This window comes from Labrus bergylta, chromosome 24, assembly GCF_963930695.1.
Source record: "Labrus bergylta chromosome 24, fLabBer1.1, whole genome shotgun sequence".
NCBI classification, from domain to species: domain Eukaryota; kingdom Metazoa; phylum Chordata; class Actinopteri; order Labriformes; family Labridae; genus Labrus; species Labrus bergylta.
In genome coordinates, this window is record NC_089218.1 from 10,437,012 (window position 1) to 10,461,529 (window position 24,518).

A 24,518-nucleotide genomic window follows, 5' to 3' on the forward strand; every position below is an offset into this window, starting at 1 on the left:
CAACCCAAATGTTCTGCATCGTGTCTTAACTACCATATGTAGTTAGAATACTGCCTACTGTAAGTTTAAAAACCCTCCCTGACAATCTCCCTTTTCTTACAATCGGCAATCGGCTTTATATTGATGGTTTCTCAAAAGCTTTTGTCTCTTTGTGGCCTTCAGATTTATTTCTGCATTATAAAAGCGTTTACAATCTGTAGATTTCACCAGAAGTTTGAGGTGTCTATTCAAAAAAACTGAAAAAGTTGAATAACCTGAATATATTGTCTTCATTTGTGATATCATCGTCTCCACTTAAAACTTTTCAAAGGTTGCCGATGTATTCATCTGCTGCTGGGGAACAAGCAAATAATCCGTTCTGCACTTTGGATGGAGGTTTAAGTTACAGAAATCTGTATATTCATTCAGGACAGAAAGCTGCAGCACACGTCTCTCAAACATGACAAAGTGAGAGACGGCACGACTCTGAATACATTTAAAAAACACTTTAGGCGCAGTGTTTGTCCCTCTGTGTAAAAGACTCTTACAACATTTCTAATTCTCTAAAGTTGTCAGAAATCTAAAGTTCTCTGTGAATCTCTGCTTCAAGCTGATTCAGCCTGATGTATGTGTCCAGGCCGGTATCAGCAAACAGATATTAATAGATAGTTTTATTATAGTTTGTTCCTTGCTGGAACATCAACCCAGCATCAGACGCCGGTTGGAGCCGGTTCTGCTTGTGTTTGTCTTTGATTCCTGAGCGATAAAGTTGCTGTAGATTCTGCAGCCAGCACAGTTTGGGTACCTCTGCTCAGACGGCGCCGCCTCGCCTCCCTGGAGAGTCCAGAGCGAGTCGAGGGCGGCTGCCACTTCCTTTGGCTTTTATCTGATGACTGTGCGAGTGTGAAAGCTTGTGTGAGTGTGTGTGAGATGGTTAGTGCACATGTGTGTTTATTTGCATGTGTGTGTATTGGTGATGTGTGGGAGTTATTTTATAAATGTTTTTCTTTCACATCTTCTGCAGCAGAGAGGGGATGGAGAGGAGTGTGTGTTTGTGTGTAAGTGGTCCAAACGTGTGTGTGTGCTTTTAGAATACATCATATCTTCAGCAGTGAGTGCATGAAGAAGCACATTTCGCTCTATTTGTATGAGTGTTTCTTACCGATGACGTTTCTTTTTGCACTTATAAAAATCAAATTGCCTCCATGCTTTTTGCAGCGTGCCGATACAGGAGAGTGTTTTTGGTGTGTGTGCACCTTGTTTCTAATTTCCACCTCCCATGTCCTCTGCAGTAACGAATGTGTGGAGAAGAAGGAGAGTCCGGACGTCTTCTTCTGTTGTTGTGAAGGCAACATGTGCAACGAGAAGTTCCTGTACGCTCCTGAACCGCCCCCACAGAGCGACCCGCACCACTCGACCGCCTACAGTATGTACAGTCCAACATGTTCTCAAACACACGCGGATATCTTCCTCTAAATATTACAGTCAGGTCTATATTTCAGCTGTACCAAAAGATGTTTTTGTTGTCTTCGTCTTCATTCCTTCTTCATCTCCCTCCTTGTATTCTTCTTCGTCTTCTCCTTATTCTAATATTTCTGCCTCTATTGAAATGTACGTAAGATACTTTACAAAAGAGCAGGTTAAAGACTCTCTGTTATATCATCCACAAAGAGCAGTATGTGTTGTTGAAACTTTCTAGTGAGTTTGATGTATATTTAACTATTCAAACCAAACAGGTCATTAACACATCATCCGTGCTTTACTTTGAGGAAACCGCCCCTCAACAAAGTAAGATGTGAGGCACTTGTGTTCTGGATATTTGCCAGCTGCTGAGCTTCCAGGTGTCAACAAATATTTAAATGTTTTGAGGAAGCAAAAGTGAGAAAAACACATGAACCAAATGTTATAAACATCCAATTACAGCCCGAGATTGAAAACGTTGTCATTCGAAATGTATTTGCTTGTAATTGTGTCCATAACTAAGCTTCCTGTTGTCCACCACTGCTTCAAAGCCTTGGAATGATATATGTATAGCTGCCAATGCATTAGCGTTCAGTTTTCTTTCACTTAAGTTTGTATAATTGATAGTAGGCTAACATCCAAGTGATCTTAAAGAGTTAGCACTGCGCTAACACTCAATACTGAACATGAAACAGTATTTAAATACTCATGACAATACAAAGAAGGCTCCCGGTTTTCTTTAAAGATGGATTTCAGAGTGAGCTCATCTGTAGAGGATACTTGCATGGCTAATTTGATTGCTAAAATGTGTCCCTGCATTGACCGCCGCAGAACAGTTTGCATGCATTCACCAACAAATTGCAACTCTGTTGTCCTTGAACTCGTCACTTCACAGCTAAGTTGTCTGTTTGCATTCCCTTAAAATCTGACTTCTTGAAACCTGCAGACATCCTGCAGAGAAAAACTTTTCACAAACACCCCGAGAGTCCCATGATGCAGCTGGTGCAAACCCCACCGGCCCCTCGTGGTCGGCGTTCTGACAGCACTGCCGAATCAGACTGTCACACCTTGTGATGGGAGGACAGGCTGAGCCAGCAGGCGTCACCCAGCGCCTCCTGCAGGGGTCGGACACAGTTCAGAGCTCCGTTATTTTTGGCAGGCGGATTACGTTATGTCACGAGATGGATTTGCTAATCCTGCTACGTGTGTGCGTGTGTGAGAATGTGTGCGTGCGTGCAATGATATGATCCCCAAGCACAGTGGCAGTAAGCTGTGAGCACGGTTGCTGCAGCACTTAGAGATGATGTTGCACAAAGTCAGGGCAATCAGGCATGCTATTTTTCATCTTTCTTTTTAATCTTTCTGTTTTCTGCTTTTTATATTTTATTGCTTAATTTTGGTGTCTAAAAAGATTTACTAATCCCTGTTTTCCACTCACCTCTCATCCCTTCCCCGCAGCCACTTCCAACCCATTTTCCCAGAAGCCTCAGCTCTTCAGCACCCTTCTCTACTCCTTGGTTCCCATCATCGGTTTGGCCGCCGTCGTCCTCTTCTCCTTCTGGATGTGGAGGCATCACAAACTGGCTTACCCAGCTGCCCTCGTCCCCACACATGTAAGTCTTTCTGAGGTTACTAAATGAACACTTGTTGCTCACTCTTTTGTCCCCATCTTTGCTTCACATCGCTCATCACTGCAGTGAGTTTCCAGAGGTCACCTGTCAATCAAAGTGGCAGCAGGGACAGCCGTGTCCCCTTTCTTCAAAGTTGCTGTTGAAGCAGTTAGAGTTTCTCTTTTTGTCTGTTCAGTCGCGGTTGCCACTGCATCCCATTTCATCTTTTAATTGCAAACAAAGGGGAAATGTAAAACGCACAGGTTTCCTGCATGGAACAAAAGCTGAGAAATAAACAAAGAAATTACACATAGTTCAACGTTACCTCCAGCGTGCAAAGAATCCTTGTTCTGTAAGGTTGAAAATCTCAAATAGTTTCTCAAATAATGCTCAGACTCAGCCAGACTTAGTTTTTTCATTCCCCTTTATCTACACGAGGCAATCACCTTATTGCACCTTTTAAAAAGCAGAACCACTGATCTAGTTTCTCACTGGGTTGTAGCAGCCTTGCCTTTCCAGCCTCTGTCAGCAGAGGGACCAAGCTACGGCCCCCCACATTGGATACACTATGACGAGACTTTTGCATTGGGTTAATTCCGTTTTGAGTGTTTTCTTTTTAATTTTCATACACATGAAGAAAAGCCCCTGGTTCTGTCTTTTTCCCATTTTTCCAAGAGTGTCTTTGTGAGAAAGCATTTGATAGTCTGGCTTTTAAAGCACCAGACTCGAGTGTCTGGAAATGACTGGAGTTCTGATGGTTCATATTGTGTCGGATAGGCTTTAAATCACACCTAAATGTTCAAGTGTATCTTTAAATCTTTAAATTTGAAGTGCACATTGAGCTGCTCGGATCAGAATAATTACTTCTGACCTACATCTCAATGTGTACTCGTTCACCTTTTATCATGCCGCTCTTATTCACATCATTATTTTCTCTTGTACTCCATAGCTAATTAGTCGGAAAGAAACCTTTATTTTCACGTTTTTCCACAATCTGCGAGTCTCATTATGTTTGTAAACCTCCCAAACATTTCCAGATCTCCAGTTTTGTATTTTGCATCTCCAAAATCCTGATTCATATAGTTATTTTTTTTCTTTCTTAATCTTGGATTCTGAGGCGGTTTGGGCAGAAGAGCAAGCGTACATTCTCTGCTTCTCGGCAGCAGGGGAAAAAGAAAACCCATGCAGAGCCTCCACAGTATGGAAGAGGAGTCAGGGGCCTCTGCATTATTGATGAGGCTTTATATAGGCAAACAAAACTAAACACAGAGGCGCTCAGAGCTCTGCCTCAGAGGATGGATGGTGGTGGGCGGGCGGGTGGGTGGGTGGGTGGCTGAGAGGGAGGGAGGGAGGGAGGAGGGGAGCGCGTGGGAGGAGAGTGAACAGAGACATGCAATTCTCTCAACTTAGTTATTGTATTTGCACAGCGCTAAAGCATAGAAGGGAGAAGATAAAGAGACAGTGATACAATACAGTCAGGAAACAAATGCTAATGTGCATTGGAAAGACAACTGCTGGGAAACATCTAACGTGGAAACATTATATAAATGAATAAATAACATACGCAAAAACCAAACAAGATCATGAGCAGAGACGATCAGATAACTGACGATGACACAGTGGAAAAAAACAAACAGCTGAAATATTCATAAAATCACAAGGGGGAGAAAATGAAATGAAATAGCCGGGATGGAACAAATGAAGTCATGCCGGCTGTGTGTTTCTGTGTGTGTGCTGCAGGAGTGTATTAGTGCATGAATGAGTAGGTGTACAAGGACACGAGATGGAAAGGAGGTCACGCGTACAGGAATGTAGTTAAAAGTCAGCTTGTATGCTTTTCTGTTAGGAGCTGATGCAGTAAACCCCACCCGGCTGCCTCATGAAGGAGGCTAAATCAAACAATCAGGGTCTGAAACATGGTGTCTGCAGCTTGGTTTGTACTTGATTAAAGCAGGTTTTTCAATATAGGAGATGGAGGAATCCCATCGAGAGCAGAGAGATGGATGCAGCAGGAGGGGAGATGTGGAGGGATTTATTTCTATCTTCGACTTCTTTATTTATTTATTTTTCCGTGTTGTTGTTAAAGAACGTGTTTTTGTGTTGCACCACAGGCTGTATTAAAAAAAAGAAACAAAAGCAGAGGTGACTCCCGACAATCACTCAAACAGCTCGCTCTTAGAAAGTCACTGAGGACGACTTCTAGCAAATGTTGCACTGTGGAGAGAGTGTGTTTCACCACAGGTTGTGCAGCACCTGCCTGGTGAAATCACATATATAGAAAAACACATGACTTTGTTTTCTCAATAAGATATCTCTGACATGTGGAAAATAAGCTGTTAAAAAGGGACTTATGGTGTGAAATCAACACTCATTTAACACTTAACACACTGACATGAGAGTGGTATAGATTTTCTCCTCTAGATCTCAGTGAAAAACAATCAATTGTTTTTACATATTATGGTGTTTAAATGTTTAATAAGTGTGCTGATTGCTTCACCCAGCAGCCTTAAAACTGGCTGTAATGGCTGCAATGTAATCCTCTTGGGCAAATGTGCAAAATCTAATTTCTTCCACTATCTGTACTTTATTTTTTTTTTCCACTTACAGGCTTGGATTGTCATTCTTTGTGTCTAACATTTTTTTCCAGGGAGATGGACCTCACATGTCAAAGAGTAAGATGCTGTTACATCCTTCTCTTCGTAGCCAACAGACTCCATAGACAAAAACAGAGATTTTACCTTCAGCAGTTGCTCTTCTCACACTGCCTTCATCAAACACTCTTTTTCTGTTATGTAGTCAAAGAGCTACCAAGGCAGCAGTAAAACAAATCAGCTCTAGTTTACCAAAATAAAAGTAAAATGTCTGTTTTTGTAAAAGGTGTTTGGTTACTTTGAAGAGAGCGATGCAACATCTCTCTCTGGTTTCGGAAAAGGATCTTACCTTTATGAATACGGTTGATCTCTTTAGGGATCCTTTTTTAGTCTTTTTGGGAGTTTTAATAACAATATTATCCAGTCAGTGACACAAAACAAGCTCGTTAATGGAGCAGTAATAAACATTTTTCTACATTTTTGTCATTTAAAGCTGGTATGACCTTTGAAAAAACTAGAGCCCCGGTTTGAAACCTTGTTCTCCTCTTACAACAGCTTTTTGTAAATCACTTTTTAACGCTGTGAAAACACTTCGACAGATTCTTTTTTTGAGAGGCGCCAGTGGCATGAACATCCAGCTCTTAGGTTTCATATCTAGTTTCAGCAATGCAGTCAAACTTCAAAAGCAGAGGACATATCTTCTACATTAAGTCCAGAATAAATGCTTTATCCTACTTGTTTCTATACTGCGCTGCATTCATCAGCGTATAATGCACCGTACTACTTAGTCATGTATTTTTAATGTGACAGAAACAAATTGCCCACACCTGTAGCTGGTTAGCTTTCAAAGTATCCTGAGTGTACAGGAAGCCATTAGAGCTGTTCATCATAGGTGTTGGTACTAATGAACCAGTTTCTCAATGCTGGTGCCAGCTCCACTGCTGCCTCTTTCGAACGGGCAGCACTGTGCATCACACTGTGCACATTTAATCTAAAGCTTTAATTAAAAGGAGTTTGAATGTGATTAAGTCATTAAACAAGCAGCTGCAGTCTGAGCAGAGAATAAAGGCGCGACACATGCACAATGCCCATTTAGGATTTGTTTCGGCTTCTGTTTTTAGTTTTAGTTTGGGGCATGTCATTAATGTAAATGTAACGGCAGGGACATTTTCAAAACATGAATGATATATAGTAATGTATAATGAAAAACACATGTTGTGACATATATCTAAGCATAGGTACTAAACCATTCTCACAGCATGACATACGTGTACATGAAGTCTTCTCGGTAATTCTATATTACTTCTACTGGAACTTGGAGTAGTGCAGTGTATATGATAATGTCTGTAATGAAGGAGTATATATCATTCAAATAAAGTATGTGCTAAGAAGCACCTCAAACTTTGTGAAACTTGTTTTTAAGGTTTTTAATGCAGCATGTGAAGTTAATGTTTCACAAAGGCAAAATTAGCAAAAAGCTCAAGTATCAGATAAAGATGAAATGATGCTTGATTTAAAAAAAAAAAAAAGATTAAGAAGCATAAAAGACTATCATCATGCTGTACTATTTTCAGCAGCGTTCTCTGCAGAAAACAATCTTATAGATGGGCAAAAGAAAATGACATTAAGCTGCAGCCATTCTTTTCTTTGCAAGCTAATGAAACATGCAGTCTTCATGATGCAAAAGTAATTGTTTCCACTTAATGATCATTAACGGATCCATTACTGCGGCTCTGTTGTTTTAATTTTACGACGAGAGGCTCTGAAGGAAGAAAGGAAAGTGTGGTGGTGAAGAGAGCTCCTGCTGTACTTTCACATACAGTCGTCAGCTTTACATTAGTCCTGACAGGAAGTGGAGTTCATAAAGAAGAAGGCGGGCTCAGTGTTGAAAGAAATGCATGTCTGATCTTCGTGCACACATACTTAACTTATTAAGGCGACTTCAAAAGGTTATATTCAGGTATAAGTACAGAAAACTACAGGCAGCAGAGTGGCTTTATGGCACGCTGTCATTATGTCATAATCACAGTCCATCGTGAGCTGCATATTTTCCGCCAACTCTCGGTTATTCACAGCGCAGCGTGAAGTGGAGGCAAACTGGAATTGATTGTGTCTGAGTACACAGACCCACAGCTTTCACACGGAGCACTAAAACACCATTTAAAAGAAAGAAAACCTGGACCCTGATTTCTTATCTTGATCCATCTCACCAGTAAATTCTGACAAAATCACATGAATTGTTTCACAATGAAGCGACTTACATCTTGTTTGTCTGGGTGTTTTTTAACTCATAGATGCAACAAATACATTTTTCACAACCTGTTGTTAAGGAAATTATACAAAGCAGGGATTGTTTTTTTTAGCAGCTGGTTTATGACGTAAATGTCACGTTGGTACTGAAATTTTGCTCCTTGTCTTTCTATAGCCGAAAATCTTTTTCTTTTTTAGGATCTTTGTTACTTTAGGATACTGTTGAGCAGTAAACAAACAATGGTATAGTTTAAAAACACTTAGTATGAAAGGGTATTGGACATTTTGATATCCTTACTACAGATAATTAGCATATTGCAATTTTTTTATTCTTTTTTTTATAGACTAAACTTGTTTGGATTTTGAACTTTTGAGTTTGTAGCATTATCTGAAAGCATTTAGTTTCTAACAGCCGGACTACATTACCCTTGGTTGTGAACATTTGTGTGTCTGATTCTGCACACTCTGAGCTCTTTGTTAATCTCCTCGGCTGAGACTCTCTTCACTCAACATTTCTGTGTGTTTGGTGGGAACATTTTTATTCTCCTGTCATCAGTGGGGCTTCTGCTCTGAACTTTGTATTTGTGTTTGTTTGCTTTCTCTGTGATCCAGGAAAACATTTTCTGTTCCTTTTTTAAAGATTTGTCATTTCATTTTCAGTTGCTCTCTCATTCCTAAAAATGAACCATCTGACCTTAGATGTCATGCTTGTTAACCGCTCTACGACCATCCATGTGTCCCAACCATAGCTTTGCCCTCCTCTGGTCTGGAGTGCGAGGAGGAACAAAAGGTTGCTCAGGGACGAGCCATCATCTCCTTCCATTTACCTGCCTCTATTTCATCCTCTAACTGACAGACAATAATTTCTCTGTTTGCTTCTTATGTTCCTTTTCGACAAGCACGCCTTTCACATTATGGTGGAGGTAAGAGCAGTTCAATTGAAGTTGAAACACTGTTAGCTTTCTCCCCTTTCTTGGGTTCAGAGCTTGGTATGAATCCTCCACTTCAATCCCAGACCACCATTTTGCTTTCTTTAATTCTTTTTCAGCACATATCTGTCTGTTATTTTGATTTTTTTCTGCCTGGGTTTGTTGCATGGATGGATTTCTTTGTTGCTCCCTGCCGGAAATGTATTGTGCATGGTGGAAAGTGGCCAACACGGCTCCGAATGCAGCCCCCTTTTTTTGTATGAATGTCCACCTTTAAATGTTTTGTAGCGTATTGTGTGTAATCTGACCCAGTTTCCAGAACAGTATCTGCTGAGACCTATGGCTCACCACGTTCTCCGTGTGCAGGGAAACAGAGCAGGAGTGTTTGAAACTAAAATCGCGGCCTGCTTTTTCCATCGTAAAAGCAGACTGAGGAGGAGTGCAGATACATTTTGCATAAGGAGGAGAATTGCCACTTACCTGGAACATGTTTCAAGTCAGAGAGTGTAAATTACTTAAGTAGAAGAGGAGTATAAGCCTTTTGCAAATGGGCTTTGGCTGGAAATATATCACAGTGGAGCACAAGAAGGGCTGCAGACATCACTAAAAAGTGTCTCAAAAGTCGGAAACTTAAGAAACATAACTCTCTCTTTAAGGTCACATCAGCAAGTCTTTGTGTTTTAAAGTTTTATGGTCAAGAGTGTTAGAGGCTGAATCTTTTTTACTTGTACATCAAGCATCAGCTACATGCAGGACAAACCAACCAGTACCTTAAAGACCATCATTGATGCAAATGAAGGTGAAACCTGATTAGGCAACAGGAGATGGTTTAGGGTTGAGAAGAACGGCGCGAAGCAGCAGATTCTGTTTTCCTGTTTCCTGTGGTCTGCTGACGAAGTGTAATGCGCCCCCGTTTGAGGCCACGGCGCCCTGTGATCGGACGAGGGATCCGATGTCTCCCGAGGGAGACCAAGCCGCTCTGGGCTGGGCTGAGCTGAGCTGGGCCGTCTCGTCAGGCCGAAGCCCCGAGAAACACAAGAGTTTCAGATACAATGCAGACGTAAAGAAAGAAAAGGGTCCTGTAGTCATTTGCTTTCTTTTTGGATGGATGACTGCCTTGACTTTGAGTTGAAACATGCAAGTTTTTAAATCAAATCATCCTCCAATTTAAAAAATCCACTTATATACAAAACAGCATTTCAAACAGGTGTAGTGAAACTATTCTGTGAAGCCATACGTTCATTATTCTGGTTCCTACAATGTGTTTTTCAAAGATGTTTCTCGAGGTGCCAACTCGGGATAGTTGGGTTGCTCTGTGATCCAACCTCAGCGCCATTGTGGGTAATTTTCCCCCGTTTGGCTGCCATTCGGTGTGAAAGCAGCGTGCAGAGACAGCAGGTCTGCCTCACAGCTCTGTGTTAGAGGGAAGCGGCTCTAAGTAAACACACTCCAATCCTCTGTTCCCCCCTTTCACTGTGAGACACCCTGCTCCATAATTCAACCCAAAAACACAACAGAAAAGTTTCATATTTATTCCTCCAAAGCTTCTTAAAGAGTACATATCTGCAGCTGCTACGACAGTAACATGCACTAATACAAGCTCAGCTCAATACCAGATTAGCCTGGATGAAACTGGGAGACATTTGGTCACTCAGAGGCAGCAAATAACACAACATACAATACATGTTGATATAGCTCAGAGTCTAGAGCCATTTAGCAGGCTTATGAGGCTGCACTTTGAGGTAAAGGCCCTTATTGAACAGCAGTATATCAGAGTGTTTCATTAGCCATTCATGAGACTATAATTCAGAATTTTGTTAAATGGAGAGAACTATCATTCACGTATTTGTATTGTATTCTAGGATCTTGCATTTCCATGCAAATGGAATCCTGATGAAAACTTTCCTTTCCCTATTTCTGAAGTTGATTTCAGGTCATCTCCTTCTTTTTTCTAACAGAGCAGACTTAAATATCAGTATGTTAAAAGTCTTACATGTTCTTAGACACTTTTCTCTTTTCATTGTAACAGTAGCTGGTTCTTTCTGTGTGCTCTGAAACTAAAGTTCATGACCAGGCACACAATTTCAAATTGATCAAAATCAAAGCCGTAAATGCTGATAAATGATCTCGGTCTGCTTCTGCAGCTACAGTAATCTTGTCAGGACAGGTGGTAAAACTGAAACCACTTTTTCCTGTTTTTATTACTCATGCTGTTAAAAGCGTTTTGACTCTGCCCTGTAGCTTCGCCTTGGCTCATTTATCACCGTGTAAATCGCCATTAATTGTCTTTAAGAAAGTGTGGGTGCCAAAACCTTGACGGTAGACTGAGCACAGTTAACCCAAGTGTGCAGAAATGAACATTTTTTATTTATCATTCATGTGAGCAAAATGTTGTTTCCTTTCTGAAGTGGTATCTTTCATGAGAAATGGTGGAGATCCTTGTAACTCAAAGCGGGGGCATTTTTTATAGGAAGTCAGTGAATTGACAAGAGCTTTTGATATATTGTCTCAGTGTTTGAGTGGATCCTGTGGGCCTTGAGGTCTTGAAACTTGCTCCAGCTTATCAGGCACTATGTAAGCCTGCAGTTCAAGTAAAAACATGAACATCTTCGGCGTTGCAGAGGGGAAAGCTTTTCTCTTTTTTTTTTTTACTGACAGCAGAGTCACGGAGGTAAAGTCGAGGATTTTACAGCAGCATATCTGGTTTCATCAAAGGCCATCCGTCATGCGCTCGTCTTTCTCCTCTACCTTTCATCCTTTGTGGAAATGTGACTCCCTCCCTCGCTCGCTGCATGCTTCTGTTTAACCTTCTCCCTCTCTCTCTCTTTCTGGGTCTCTTCTATTCTCACTCGCCCTCTGTCCTTCCCTGTGAAGTCACATGTGAAAGTGATCAGCTTAATCCCGATCACCAGCTGTGTTTAACCTACTTTAGATTTGGAGCACTCGCCTTCCTCGCTTTCTCTTTTGTTTATACGGGATTAGCATGAGCACAGAGCGCACGCATGAGGTTTGACCTGCCAGAGTTGGACACGACATCTTCACCCAAACCATTTCTTCTTTTAAATCAACCCTTCTTCATGTTCATTCTTCTTTATTTGCCTTGCTACACAACCTTTTTTTCCCCCTCAGCAGCTCACTGGATTCAAACTGGCAACCATCCAGCGACAGTCTAGCTTCTGTAAAACCCCCGAGCAAGTGCAGCCCTGGAAGTTTAATTGAATTTAAAATGATTTCATCTAAAAACCCTGTTTGCTATGCTTTATCTTCTCTGCCAAAAAGCGACACAGTAATAATAATATTAAACATGCAGCACTTCCTTAACTTTCCAAAGTGCTTTAACAATCGAATAAAGCAAACAACAGACCCATAAAGCAAATAAAGCAAGTCCAAAAAAAAAAGGCAGCGCATGAAATATAAACGAGGCTAAAAACGGCATTTTGGCAAAAATATTATGAAAGCATCATCACATAAAAGCGGGTCTATGAAAGTAATTTGTAAGTCGTGATTTAAGATGTGAAGATGGTCGTGATTCTGCTGGCCTAAGCTCCTCAGGCACGCTGTCTCTGAGCCAAAAAGCCCGGTCACCTTCACTGTAAGCCATTGCTATTTTAATGCCCGCAAAAAAAAGAATAAAGAATAACACTGTCCTCTCTCTCTCTGTTGTTTTTCTCCCCCTCTCCAGGATCCCGGGCCCTCACCCCCGTCCCCCCTCATGGGACACAAACCTCTGCAGCTGATCGAGGTGAAAGCCAGGGGGCGCTTTGGGTGTGTTTGGAAAGCCCAGCTGCTGAGCGATTATGTGGCAGTGAAGATCTTCCCCATTCAGGTAGTTTTCTGAATGTTTTTGTTTTACTTCTGACTCTCTGCTGAAGTTTGTAGATCGGTGAGAGTATTTGAAATGTCCAAACAAGCAAATGAAGACAAAGTACAAGATAAATACGAGGTTAAAAAACATTACAACCTGATGATCCTGAGCTAGTTTACCTTCTTTAAACATTCAGAAATGTTTTAACATGGGCCCTGTTGTGGCTCTAAATAGATCCACTTAAAGCACTTTTTTATGCTCATAGCTTCAGGTTGTTTGTGACAGAGATCCCTGTTGAGATTGACCTTTCTGGAAGACCACAAACAGCTGTTTACAACCCTCTCTGCACTTAAATCCATTGATAAGAAGATTCATTTTACTGTCCAGAACATAACAGTCTGTCGCTGCCATTAGGGATTTGTTTTTTTAATTTTATTTTGTGTCACAAATATTACATTGGTTCTGGATTGATCTAACAAATCGAGGCAGCAGAAGATTAGCACATCCAGTGTTGAAGTTGTAACTTGTATCTGGATGGAGTATGATGGCTTCAAATAGAGCTATATGACTGCTGTTTCTGCTTAAAAATTAGACATCATTCCTCCGTCAAAAAAGGGCGATTTTAGTAGGAATCCTATCTGTGATATTGACAGTTAAGATAACAAACTAAGCCTGTCAGTGGCCAAAACAAACACTTTGTCTGGATGTACTTTGCTCCGACGATTGCAGCCACTACTGCCGATGCTTTAATACGTGTGCCAGATGAATCAAAGTACCACAACATGAATTCCCCCTTTAATAAATTCTAACAATCCTTTGCATCACCTTTGTTGTCTTCATGAAGCCAAACAAGATGCTGCAGTTAATTGGACAGCTTCATAACAGAACCTGCGTCTGTCTCTCTGCTCCCGTGTAGGACAAGCTGTCTTGGCAGAACGAGTATGAGATCTACAGCGTGTGCGGCATGAAGCACGACAACATCCTCCACTTCATCGGCGTGGAGAAGAGGAACAACAACCTGGACCTGGAACTGTGGCTCATCACCGCCTACCACGACAAGGTACGCTGTCACGGATTGAGCTACATACCTCCAGCAACCTGCAGAACTTCTATTTATTGATTCATGATTTAAAGTTTGTTAACTTAAGAAGTTAACTTTTGAGTCATGAGGACGTTGTTTAATGCTTTTCACCGTTTATTTAAGGCTCAATAACGAGCTGCATCAAACTCCATTTTACTCTCTACAAAGTGAAATATGATTAGTATTCCCTTAATTACTATGTGTTCCTTTCTGATACTCATTCTAACAGCTGGACTTATAAGACACATGTTTCTTTAATTTAAGCAGCTTTATTCAGTGTTTTTATCAATCAATCACTGAGATTCTTTGTTTTGATAATTCTCCCGTAAAGAATCTGCGGCTGACAGAAAGACGAGAGAGGGAAACTGTTGCTGACGAGGAATAAAATAAAAAATTAAACAGAGCCAAACAATTCAAACGTTCCTGTAGATGAACAGAAGTTTATTTTTAAATGTTCAACATTCAGACAGTAAGAGATTAGTTGAAAGGAATAAGCGTTCCTCCGAATTCCAGCATGTTTAAAACCTGTATTATTGCACTGATGTTTTATAACGAGGTTTGTCCTCCTAAATAAGCAGATAAATGAGTTTTTAAAGGGCTAAAGGAGACGTCTGAATACCGACAAACTGCAGGCAAATGCAGTTCTATAATTTGCATGTTAATAGTTTGCTTCTTGCTGGATTTCTTCCATGAAACAGGTTGTTTGTGTCCATATAAACACATGTACAGGATGGATGTGTATATTCTCATTGTACACAGAGATAAATACCTCCAGGACAGACAGCGAGACTGCATGAGACCTCCACATTGTATTGATTCTGTGCGTTTCCTTAAGAGCTAATCCATAATTACCCTATACTACATGCTGATCTTACCTTTTAAAACCTTGTTTATCCTGAGAAAGTGGCTTTCTTCGCCCGGTCGTGCTTCACTTACCCTCTTCTCCACCAGTCTTTGTAGCATTTTAGGGGCTTTAAGTGCCTCTGTGTGTTTCGAGGGTCATTATAGAAGAAGTGGAGTGATTCTTTTATGCTTCACTTGCTTGAATTTCTTAGCCAAGGCCAAAAATTTGAATCCCAGTGCTTAAGAAAGCCATCCCTGCATGAATAAAGGTTGAAAAATTAAAGGCTGTGCTGGGTGTGCTGGCGAGGCTTTAACCCGACGATTCAACTCTTAGACAGCCACTTAACCCTGCAGCAGCTCCACAAGTGCTCCTCTGATTTGTAGCAGCTCTCCAGAAAGAAATAACACTGAAGGAATTTATTTTAGAGCGTTTTTAGGAAAGGTCGTACAGCTAAGCGCCTTGTCGAACATGCTTTGTAATCATTTTGTAGCCTTTAGAGGATACATAACATCAAATTTAACCTACAAAAAGCCTCTCCTTCCGGCCAGTGTTTTCCAAAGCAGGTGTCAGAGTCGGTTTGGACTGAAGCTGAGGTTGTGTAACCCAGCTGGAGCGGTGATTGCAAAGTTCAGCGTCTCCTTGACAGCTGATTTATGCCCCTGTGTTTGATGCATCGCAGCAGCTTTATGTATCGCTAACAAGCAGTGGCTTGTTTTCATGGAATACAAGCCTCTCCAAAACGACTTAATCTTTTCATTTATTAGACCATACAAAGATATTAATAACTGTCATGGATTTGCTTTAAGCGTCTCTTTTGTTGCTTTATTAATTACTACTATTACTGCACAAAAAATACTCAGGTGTAACAAATACAATTGAAAGCATTCATCCAAATCCAGGACAACCTAACTGATCACGTTGACTACTTTTCTTTATCTATGAGTGCTGACTGCTCTCTAGTGGCCACTCCAGTAACTACATGTGCCTTTGGCCTCAGCTGAAGTGACCTTGTATTATATTGACACAGGTTACGTAAGAACAGAGATGTTGTATAAGGAGGAGGGACGGAGCGGAAGTAGCTGGAACATCTGGTATCCATTTCTCCTCATTTTATTTGTATTTATTTATATCATCTTTAAATGCATACAAGGACGTTTTAAGGCAGCTGGCACCAAAAGAATGAGTAGACTGATGATTATTTCATTAAAAACAATACATGTACATGAAGTATGTGACAAACACAGACTTTAAAGTGGATACAGAATATGTTTTAATTGCTGTATATCAACCTTAAATACCTGAAATATAATGCTTTAAAATCTCTGTTTAAATAAATATTGTGCCAATATTGACCCATACGGTCGCGCACAGTTTGGATTTCTCTCGGTGTAGTTTACCTTATTTCAACCGCATTTCTTTTAATGCCAAGTCCCCTGTGAAATACAATACTTCCCACAAGCTCTCCATCCATCCATTAAGGATGCTGCTGTTACCATGGAAACCGTACCCGCTCCTGCACATCTCTATACTGTTATGAAGCATTAAATATATTCCTGCCTTTGGTTTTTACTGCTGAATCACTTTCTTGACATTTCTAGATGTGTTGAGTGGGTAATTTCACCGTGAATTCACAAATATTCACAAAAAAACACATTAAACACAAAATGTATTTATGATCTTTTATCTTGGCACTACTTCGTAGCGCTGATATAATAAACGTGTTTATGTTAAAGAGATGGATTTTTAGTGACTGAAAACACTTTGTATTGAATTTATTTCATGCTATTCCTCATACATTTTTGGTTCCTTTAAAGCAGTTTGAAGCCTCCCAGTTTTTTGTGTCCAACAGTCTTTATGAAAAAGGAAAGCTCCATATTCAGACTTCTTTTTTCCTCTCTTTGTGTCTTTCTGCAGGGCTCCCTCACCGACTACCTGAAGGCTAACGTGGTGTCATGGAACGAGCTGTGCCTCATCACTTCGACGGCGGCCCGCGGCCTCGCCTACCTCCACGAAGACATCCCGGGCCACAAAGACGGACACAAGCCCTCCATCGCTCACAGGTTTGCTCTCCAAATATCAACACATCACAGTCATGTTGACGCTACATGAGTGCTACAGATACCTAAAGTGTTGTTGTTTCTTTTTGTGTCTCAGGGACATTAAGAGTAAGAATGTGTTGTTGAAGAATAACCTGACAGCCTGCATCGCCGACTTTGGCCTCGCTCTGAAGTTTGAAGCAGGAAAATCAGCAGGAGACACTCATGGACAGGTACGGTACTGTTGATCACCCGTTTCTTCAAAGTTCCTGCCTTGTTTCTGCTGAACAAAAAAACTAAGAGCTGTTGTGTTGTATGGATGTTGGAAAATATTGTTGAAACCAGGACATAGTAAGTCTTACTGCAGCACTGTACCAATATATATCCAAACATATCTAATCATTCCCCGGTATTAGTAATAAAAAACACTGACATTTTGTCCTTAGAACTGATTCGGTGTTTGTATGTATATGCAAACTAAGCAACAAACCCCTCCTGTGATCGTTTTTCTGCCGTCTCAGCCGGTCTGTGATCTGTGTCATGACTTTCCTCGTCCTCTCTGCTCCTGCTTGTTTTTCTCTTCATGTTTCTGTCCCGTAGCTGACCTTTTGCGCTGTGATTTTTTTTAATCCTGCAGGTGGGAACACGCCGCTACATGGCTCCTGAAGTCCTTGAAGGTGCCATCAACTTCCAGCGAGACTCCTTCCTGCGCATCGACATGTACGCCTTCGGCCTCATGCTGTGGGAACTCGCAGCACGCTGCACGGCCGCTGACGGTAAGACGGAGGAATCAAACCTGTTTGACGCATGCACTCTTGTTTTTTATTACAAGGTTCATTTAAATTCTGTTCATGTTGTCGTGTGTTCACAGGCCCGGTGGACGAGTACATGCTCCCGTTCGAGGAGGAGGTGGGTCAACATCCTTCTCTGGAGGACATGCAGGACGTGGTCGTTCACAAGAAGCTGCGGCCCTGCCTCAGAGACTGCTGGCAGAAACACGCGGTGAGCAACGAGATGCTGTTGTTGTCATTACGTCTTCATTTAAAGCTTTGATAAAGAAAAAGTGAACTTGAACTCATCATTGATCTTCTTCTCCCTCACAGGGTCTGGCCATGCTCTGTGAAACCATCGAGGACTGCTGGGACCATGAGGCCGAGGCCCGCCTGTCTGCCGGCTGCGTAGAGGAGCGCATCGGCCAAATGCAGCGCCAAGCCCCCATCATCGGCCCCGAGGAGATTGTCACCGTTGTCACCATGGTGACCAACGTGGACCTCCCACCCAAGGAGTCCAGCTTATGATTCATCTGACAAGCTCATGGAAACACGGATCAGCACGAGGGGATGAACGGCCGACCCTGGTTGGTTGGCGTTCCGGGTTTTTTTCTCTTTTTTTTCCTTTTCCCTTTTTTTTTTTCTCTCTTTCTTTTTTGTTGTTCCTTTAAGTGCGGGCCGCTACTTCAGGAAACACCCTGCGCCCACCTCACCACATCAGTTGTTATCCACCTCATTTTGATATGTGTGCCTGAGGATTTTAACGTTGGAGAAAAAACTCTCAACCCGAGCAAACCATTCAGGATTTTAAACGAGTGAAAGTGTCGACATGCTGGGACAAAACGCTTTTATCATGTATTGTTTTTATACACACACACTCACACAGGAGGGCGACCTGTTCTGCTCGGGTTTTCTACGGAGAGAGGAGACCCGGCGGGGAAATTTCACAGAACTCTCAGTGCATTTTACTGTAAAAAAAAAAAAAAAAAAAAAGAAAAAAAAGACGAGCACCTGGCTCTGGATACATTTGCTGTTTTCTCGTGTGCGTTTTTTTTCTGAAGAAACGACTATCGTTCTGCCAATAAGCAACGGCTTCTGAATGTTTATAGTGTAATGCTGCTGTACATAGTGTATTATGGACCCAGACGACTTGGTAATCAAGCTTATTTTAAAAGGGGGGAGGGGGGTGAGGGGGACGGGGAGGGGAGGGGAGGGGAGGGGAGGGGGGGTCCATTTTCAAGCATTACGACGATAAGAAAACCATAAACCTCCTTCAACCAGGTATACCTCACTTCAGATGGACACAGTTTAAATTTCCCTCTTCAAAGTCATGGCTCACACTTTTTTCTCCACCACTTTGGCTCGTCACATCCACACTATCCGTTCTAAGCCCCATGGGTAATGTAGTCCGCTAAAGCCTCGATACGCATCGCCATAAAAAACACAAGTTTCTCCCTTTTCCCTCCCCTTTCTCAGTCTCACTTTTATAGATTTTTTTGGGGGACTGAATAACAACTTTGGTTAGTTTTGTTTTCTTCTGATCATGGTAGAAACATCCCCCCCTGTGATGAAGTGGTTGTTTAAAGTGATTTTTACAGTTTTTTTGGTTTGCCGTGTTAACTGTCAACGGTGTCATTTTGCCCGTGAGATCTGGTTATTCTGATTTTTTTTTTTTTTTTATATATCTCTCTGGATTGGCGCTGGGTACCATCTAAACATACCTTCAAATATTTGGTATCAGCACCAAGTTTTTAAAGTGCTCAAAGATGGTCAATCTTTTGGATCATGTTCTTCTTGTTCCTTGTATCATGCGTGGTCTGATTCTGCTAAGAAATAATCAACAAAATAGCAGAATAGCAAATTTGCAGAAGTATCAGATTTGAATTTGAATTGAGGGTACCCAGCCCTAGTATGGATTTAAACCTGTATTTAGCTGAGCCAGCTTGCTTTTTAATTTGACCGCACACACACATCTCTCTTTTTGTTGTATTACTATCAAGAGTCTCTTTTGATACACCTCAGGAATCTTTGCTACTGACCACATCCTCCACCTCTTCCTCCTCATCCTCACCTGTCTCAGACTGGAATACCTCCTCTTTCGCTGATTCTTCTGCTTTCTCTCTTTCTTTCTCTTTCCTCGCCTCATCTCTACTTGTTGAGGGTTTAGCCGTGCTGTCATGCCCAAGAACACTAAAACAGAGTCTTCTATATTTTTTAGAACCAGCCAGATTTGATTGAGGTTGTTAACTTAGCCTGGCCTGGTTTGTTTCCACTTTTTGGACCAGCCCAACCCGTCTTCATCCTCCTGAGAAGCATGAAAAGCTCTAAATCTTGCTGTGTTTAAATCGTTTTTGAGACTTAATTGCCTTTGTTGATAAGTGTCTTTTTATCAGGATTGATGGGTTGAGATATCTGGGGTTAATTGTTTTTTCTGGCATTCTGAATTAAACACTTAAAGTTCTGAAAAACTAGCTGAAAAGCTAGGGTTACTAGCTTTCAAAGCTACCTGCTCTGGGTTTGAAAAGTGCTGAAACAGCTATATTTACATGCAGTTTTCTGTCACTCACATGTCTAAAATGACTGGTTTTAAAACTTCTTCGACTCTAAACGAACAATAACACGGCTAACCAAACTCCACGAGTTGAGACGAGGATCCTCTTCTTTCCCTCTTTCATCCTGGTGCCATTTCTACGTATCCACATTAGTTACTCTTGTAGATGTCAGGCAAAACGGATGTATCTGTCACTGCTGCGACGGCAACAATGACGTTTTTTGAATTGTTTCTTTCTTCTGAGGGACATTGAACACTGGTGCCGGCAGACCTGCAGTCTCTCCTCAAGCTTTGGGACGGTTTCAGGATGATTAGTTTAAAATCAAGCTGATGAAAATCAATTATTTTAGGGTCAGAAAGATTTAAAATATGAAGAAATGTATTTATATAGAAACTTAACACATTCAGGGCAATACATGATTATTCTTTCTCTATAGCATGATTAGCAAGAAAACGTACTGTAGTGCTTGAGATTTAGAAAAGCGAAAGGTTAAAACAAATTCACGAGTCTGAAATTTAGCTGAATACCGGTATTTGTTTTGTATCCACCTCTCCTGCGATTCTGTTAATTTTTCCTTCTTTTCCAAATTTTAGACCTTAAAGGCTAAACTTTGCTTTGCATTCACAAATTATTGTTTTTTTACTGACAAATGCCCACTTTCTACCAAAACAACAACTGTGACAACTGCAAAATGGGTTTTTTTTAGGGCCAGATCTTTTCCCCAGAACTGAATTCAGACCCTGGTTCTTGTGGTCGAAATGCACATAGTTCCTCAAATGGTCCCGAGTTCTGGGGGACAGTTCCTCCTGTCGAAAAGGGGCTTAAGAATCATAATTGTCCCCAGTAATCCCTCCAAAACGGTGAATATTTGGTCATTTCTGAGGAAGTGAAAGCAGTTACAAGTTTGGAATAAAGTTTGAGCACGTGCTAAAACAACAACACAGTAAACCTGTAGGAAGCAGAAGCCATCATCTTATTCGCTTACTGTAGCATGAGTACGATACTTGCATAAATATCGCCATTGACTCTCCTGAAGCAGGGAGATCAGCAGTACTGCAAATCCCAGCAGCCCTTTGATTAACACTACCTCACTCACAGGGATTTATTTGGGGTAGAGAGTATGGCAAATGCACCCAAAATATAGATCCTCTGTCATGAAAAGAGATCCAAATTTGTGGCAAAAGTTATTCAGTTTGTTGTTGAGCTTGGAGAAACTTCCCAATTTGGTAATTTCTTGTTAGCGTTAAACATTTTCCCAATGTATTGGATGTATTGTTTCCTTCCTGAATATTTGTAAAGTTGTTCATTTTAAGGAGGAAAAGGATCATTCAATTTTAAATACATAAAAAACAGGCAGAAAGGTAAAAAAGAACACCAGTGTTACCTGATTTTTGTGCCCTCAAAAGCAAAACTTGACGGTATTTCTGCAGTCAGGTGGATTTTTAAATTCTGCCTCCAAACAGCAACAACAGCAGAATAAACAAAACTGCCAGTGTTTGGTTGGTAGCCACATCGATTGGCACATGTTCAGCTTGAGTTTAAATGGCGCTCATGAAACCGTCCCAAACCGACAAATACCATTCAGGGATTCAGTACTATGCTTTTCTAAGTTCTCGCGAGTTATATGCAACCAGTGCCGCAAACTACCCTACACCTCTGTAGGATCAGCTGCAGGAGTGACTTTCAATATACACAAACACACACGATTAACTTGTAGCATTTTAATTTTGTTTTTTAAATATTGCATATTGATATGTTGTATTTATTTTTTGATTTACAGGCCTGAGGTTTTTGGGGAATCAGAGCTCAGGTGCAACTCAGAATAACGTTGTAAGAGTTGGCACGATTGTTGTTGTTTTTTTGGGGGGAGGGGATGGGGGGGGGGGGGGGGTGGGTGTTTTTGGTTGTAATTCAGGAAATACTTTCATTAATTCAAAAAGAAAACATATAAACTGTAACGTGCTTCTTTCTATTCAGTCTATGGACAAAAACGACCGAGAATGAATGTTCTTCAGACTTCTGGATTCCAGTATTGTGTGTACTTTGATGGATTGAGCCCGGCCCTGTGTAACTTTAGAGGGCTTTGCGTTTGGCTGGTTTCGTGTGATTGTGCCCCGTCGTCATAGAAACCAGTAAAACCGACAAACTTGGAGAGCCATTCATACACCTCTTTGTATGAAAGAAAGACCTGAACTACTTTAAGGGCAATGAACTAGCAGGCTAACCGTATTATCTGTTTTATGATCTTTTCCTGTACATGTGTAAGTAGTATTTCCTGACAGAAAATCTCATCCTTATTTATTTTTAAATGTCTAATGTGAAATTCAACAATATCAAAAAAATGGCTGTTTCTGACACCTACCCCGCCAAGTGTTAAAAATAACTACGTAGTATTAATCAGTTTTATCTCTGATTATCTTGATCCCTATTGTAGGACATATAAAGATGTCAGACAGTTTCACAGCCAGTTAAAAAACTCCTCACAGGAGCTTCGAGGCAAATTTTGCACTTTAATAGTTAATTGGAAGATTTAGTTCCCAGTTGCACAAAAAATAAGAAAAGTCTTTTCATTTGTTTTGGCCTTTCTTCAAATCCGATAAAGCACTTGAATTTCCAAGAAGAAACTCGGCTTAAGATCCTCAATTTAAAATAAATTTCTTGCTCAGAATTTTTGCAACAGTTGAGGCAGTTTGAGACGATCTCGTACTCCACTTTGTTGAACAATCACAGATGAGCTTCCCCTAAGATTTTGAATATCTTCAACCTTTTTGGTCTCAACTCAAGTCCAGGAATAGTGTGAACGTTGTTATTTAAAGGTGTATGAATGGGTTTCTCCAGCAGGCAGGCTTTACAGTTTTCTACCTGACGTCCTCCAGCCCAGCACCTCACATTGCTGTGCATATAAACTACCAGTGAAACATTTGTGTCTTGTTGCCCCGCCCCCACTATTTTAAGCAGTCTAGGATGTGTACAGACATGAGAACATAAATACCTGTATCAACTATATACTCTTGAGCTGAATCTTTATAAGTGCGTGTTGAACTTCAGTGTTTCCTCTACATTCATTTATACTTTACTTGTGTTTTGACTCGGCAGCTGGGCTCAACTTGGCTCGGCTACAGATAAAAAATTGTCCTTCACTTTAAGTTGAGCTTTGTGTAAGCTAAAAGCTAGAGGCTCATTGGAGTACTTCGTAAGGTATCCCAGAAAGCACTTAACGGTTTGTTGGCAGAGAGAAATTGACAGACATTTGGCCCACAGCATTCCACAAGGAGCCTGTCCAGGTCCCCTTACGGTTGCATTTTAAAGACTCCCTGAAGCTCTTTAAGAGCACATGCAATACTCCATATGTGCTAAAACAATCACCCACTACAGGTATTTCATTCCAGCATCTCAATCTCCTGCTTTTTCCAACTGTTGGCAAGAATTTTAGAGGAAACATTGAACTCTAATGACCTCCCGCCAAGTCTGTCTTGGCAGCAGGATCAGTCGGGTTGCCAGGCCTGAAATTTCTACTAAAAAAAAAGAAACACTACAAGCATTTTTGACCCCACATTTCTCGAGGCTCTTGAGTTGCAGCGCTGATCCAGGATCTGCCAACGCAGTCTGTCGTGATAATGATGCTCGCGGGGTTTGTGGTTTTCAAAGCTGGAAGATCACTTTTGGTCACGAAGCAGACGTGGGATGAAAAAAGTGTCTACAATGAGGAAAGATGTCTTGTTTTTGTTCTGTTTTTAACTCCTGATACATGTGACTTTATGCTTTGTGTTACTGGCAATAAATGTGAAATAGGACAAGACGCTGAGGTCTGGAATTTCAAACTGGAATTACAACAAAAGCATCCCACCAGGAGTTTTTTGAGCAAGTAGTATTATTAGTTTAGCAGAAGAAATCCTGCGTACATTATCACAGAGGAGACAACACTGATCCCTTGTCAGCGCTGCAACTCTGCTAATGGTTTTTATCAGCTGAAGTGATCCACGTGATGTAAATAAATGTGTTTTTAGATTGTGAATTCTGATGTTTTTCTTAAGTATTGGTTAAGTAATTATACCTGCTATAATATTTAAATTTATTTTAAAGATTAACAAATAAATCCTCTTAAAATAGACGAGTGATATGTCTTTTAAAGTACCTTTTTACTGGATAGTATTTGTAATGAATTCACGATTTTGAGCAGAGAATATTTTATGTAGCCTTTTTTTTCCTCAGGTAAAAATTGGAACCTTCCTTTCTTGCTAGGAAGGCACGGTGAAATTAGGTGATAAAATGTGTCCTTTTGCAAGCAGACCATAAAAAACATCCTGAAGGACATGTCTCCTTGGAAGTCAAAGATAAAATTGTTGTTGCTGTCTTAGGAAGTTTATTTATTGTTGCATGCCTTGTGCATGAATAGAAGCCAGAAGGTCTTTGCAGGACTCAAGTTGGACAAACAAGTATCCTGTAAAGTCTTAAAAATGTCCTGAGACCTCTTGTGTGTTATTAATAGATATGTTAACTGCATATATGTTCAGTATGTGTGCAGGGTTTTGTGCAAGATATTACCGAACTGAAATAACTGATGTCAGCGTTATTCATCCTGAATGATCAAAGTAGCAAAAGGTTGATGT

The 24,518-nt window shown here is 40.9% G+C and overlaps 1 protein-coding gene across 2 annotated transcripts in view; it reads left to right on the plus strand.

Moving 5' to 3' along the window:
• LOC109984197 (activin receptor type-2A) overlaps positions 1-24,019 on the plus strand; it is a 44,510-nt gene extending 20,491 nt beyond the window's left edge. Inside the window, exons 3-12 of one of the 2 annotated variants that reach the window (XM_065951721.1) lie at positions 1,272-1,405; positions 2,899-3,053; positions 8,791-8,814; positions 12,503-12,646; positions 13,542-13,685; positions 16,465-16,610; positions 16,705-16,819; positions 17,224-17,362; positions 17,458-17,588; positions 17,690-24,019. In XM_065951721.1, coding sequence (XP_065807793.1) covers positions 1,272-1,405; positions 2,899-3,053; positions 8,791-8,814; positions 12,503-12,646; positions 13,542-13,685; positions 16,465-16,610; positions 16,705-16,819; positions 17,224-17,362; positions 17,458-17,588; positions 17,690-17,884 — 1,327 coding nt within the window. In that variant the 3' untranslated portion in view covers positions 17,885-24,019. The remainder of the gene's footprint in view (positions 1-1,271; positions 1,406-2,898; positions 3,054-8,790; positions 8,815-12,502; positions 12,647-13,541; positions 13,686-16,464; positions 16,611-16,704; positions 16,820-17,223; positions 17,363-17,457; positions 17,589-17,689) is intronic. The other variant, XM_020634243.3, reaches the window with a different exon arrangement.
• The last annotated feature ends 499 nt before the right edge of the window (positions 24,020-24,518 follow it).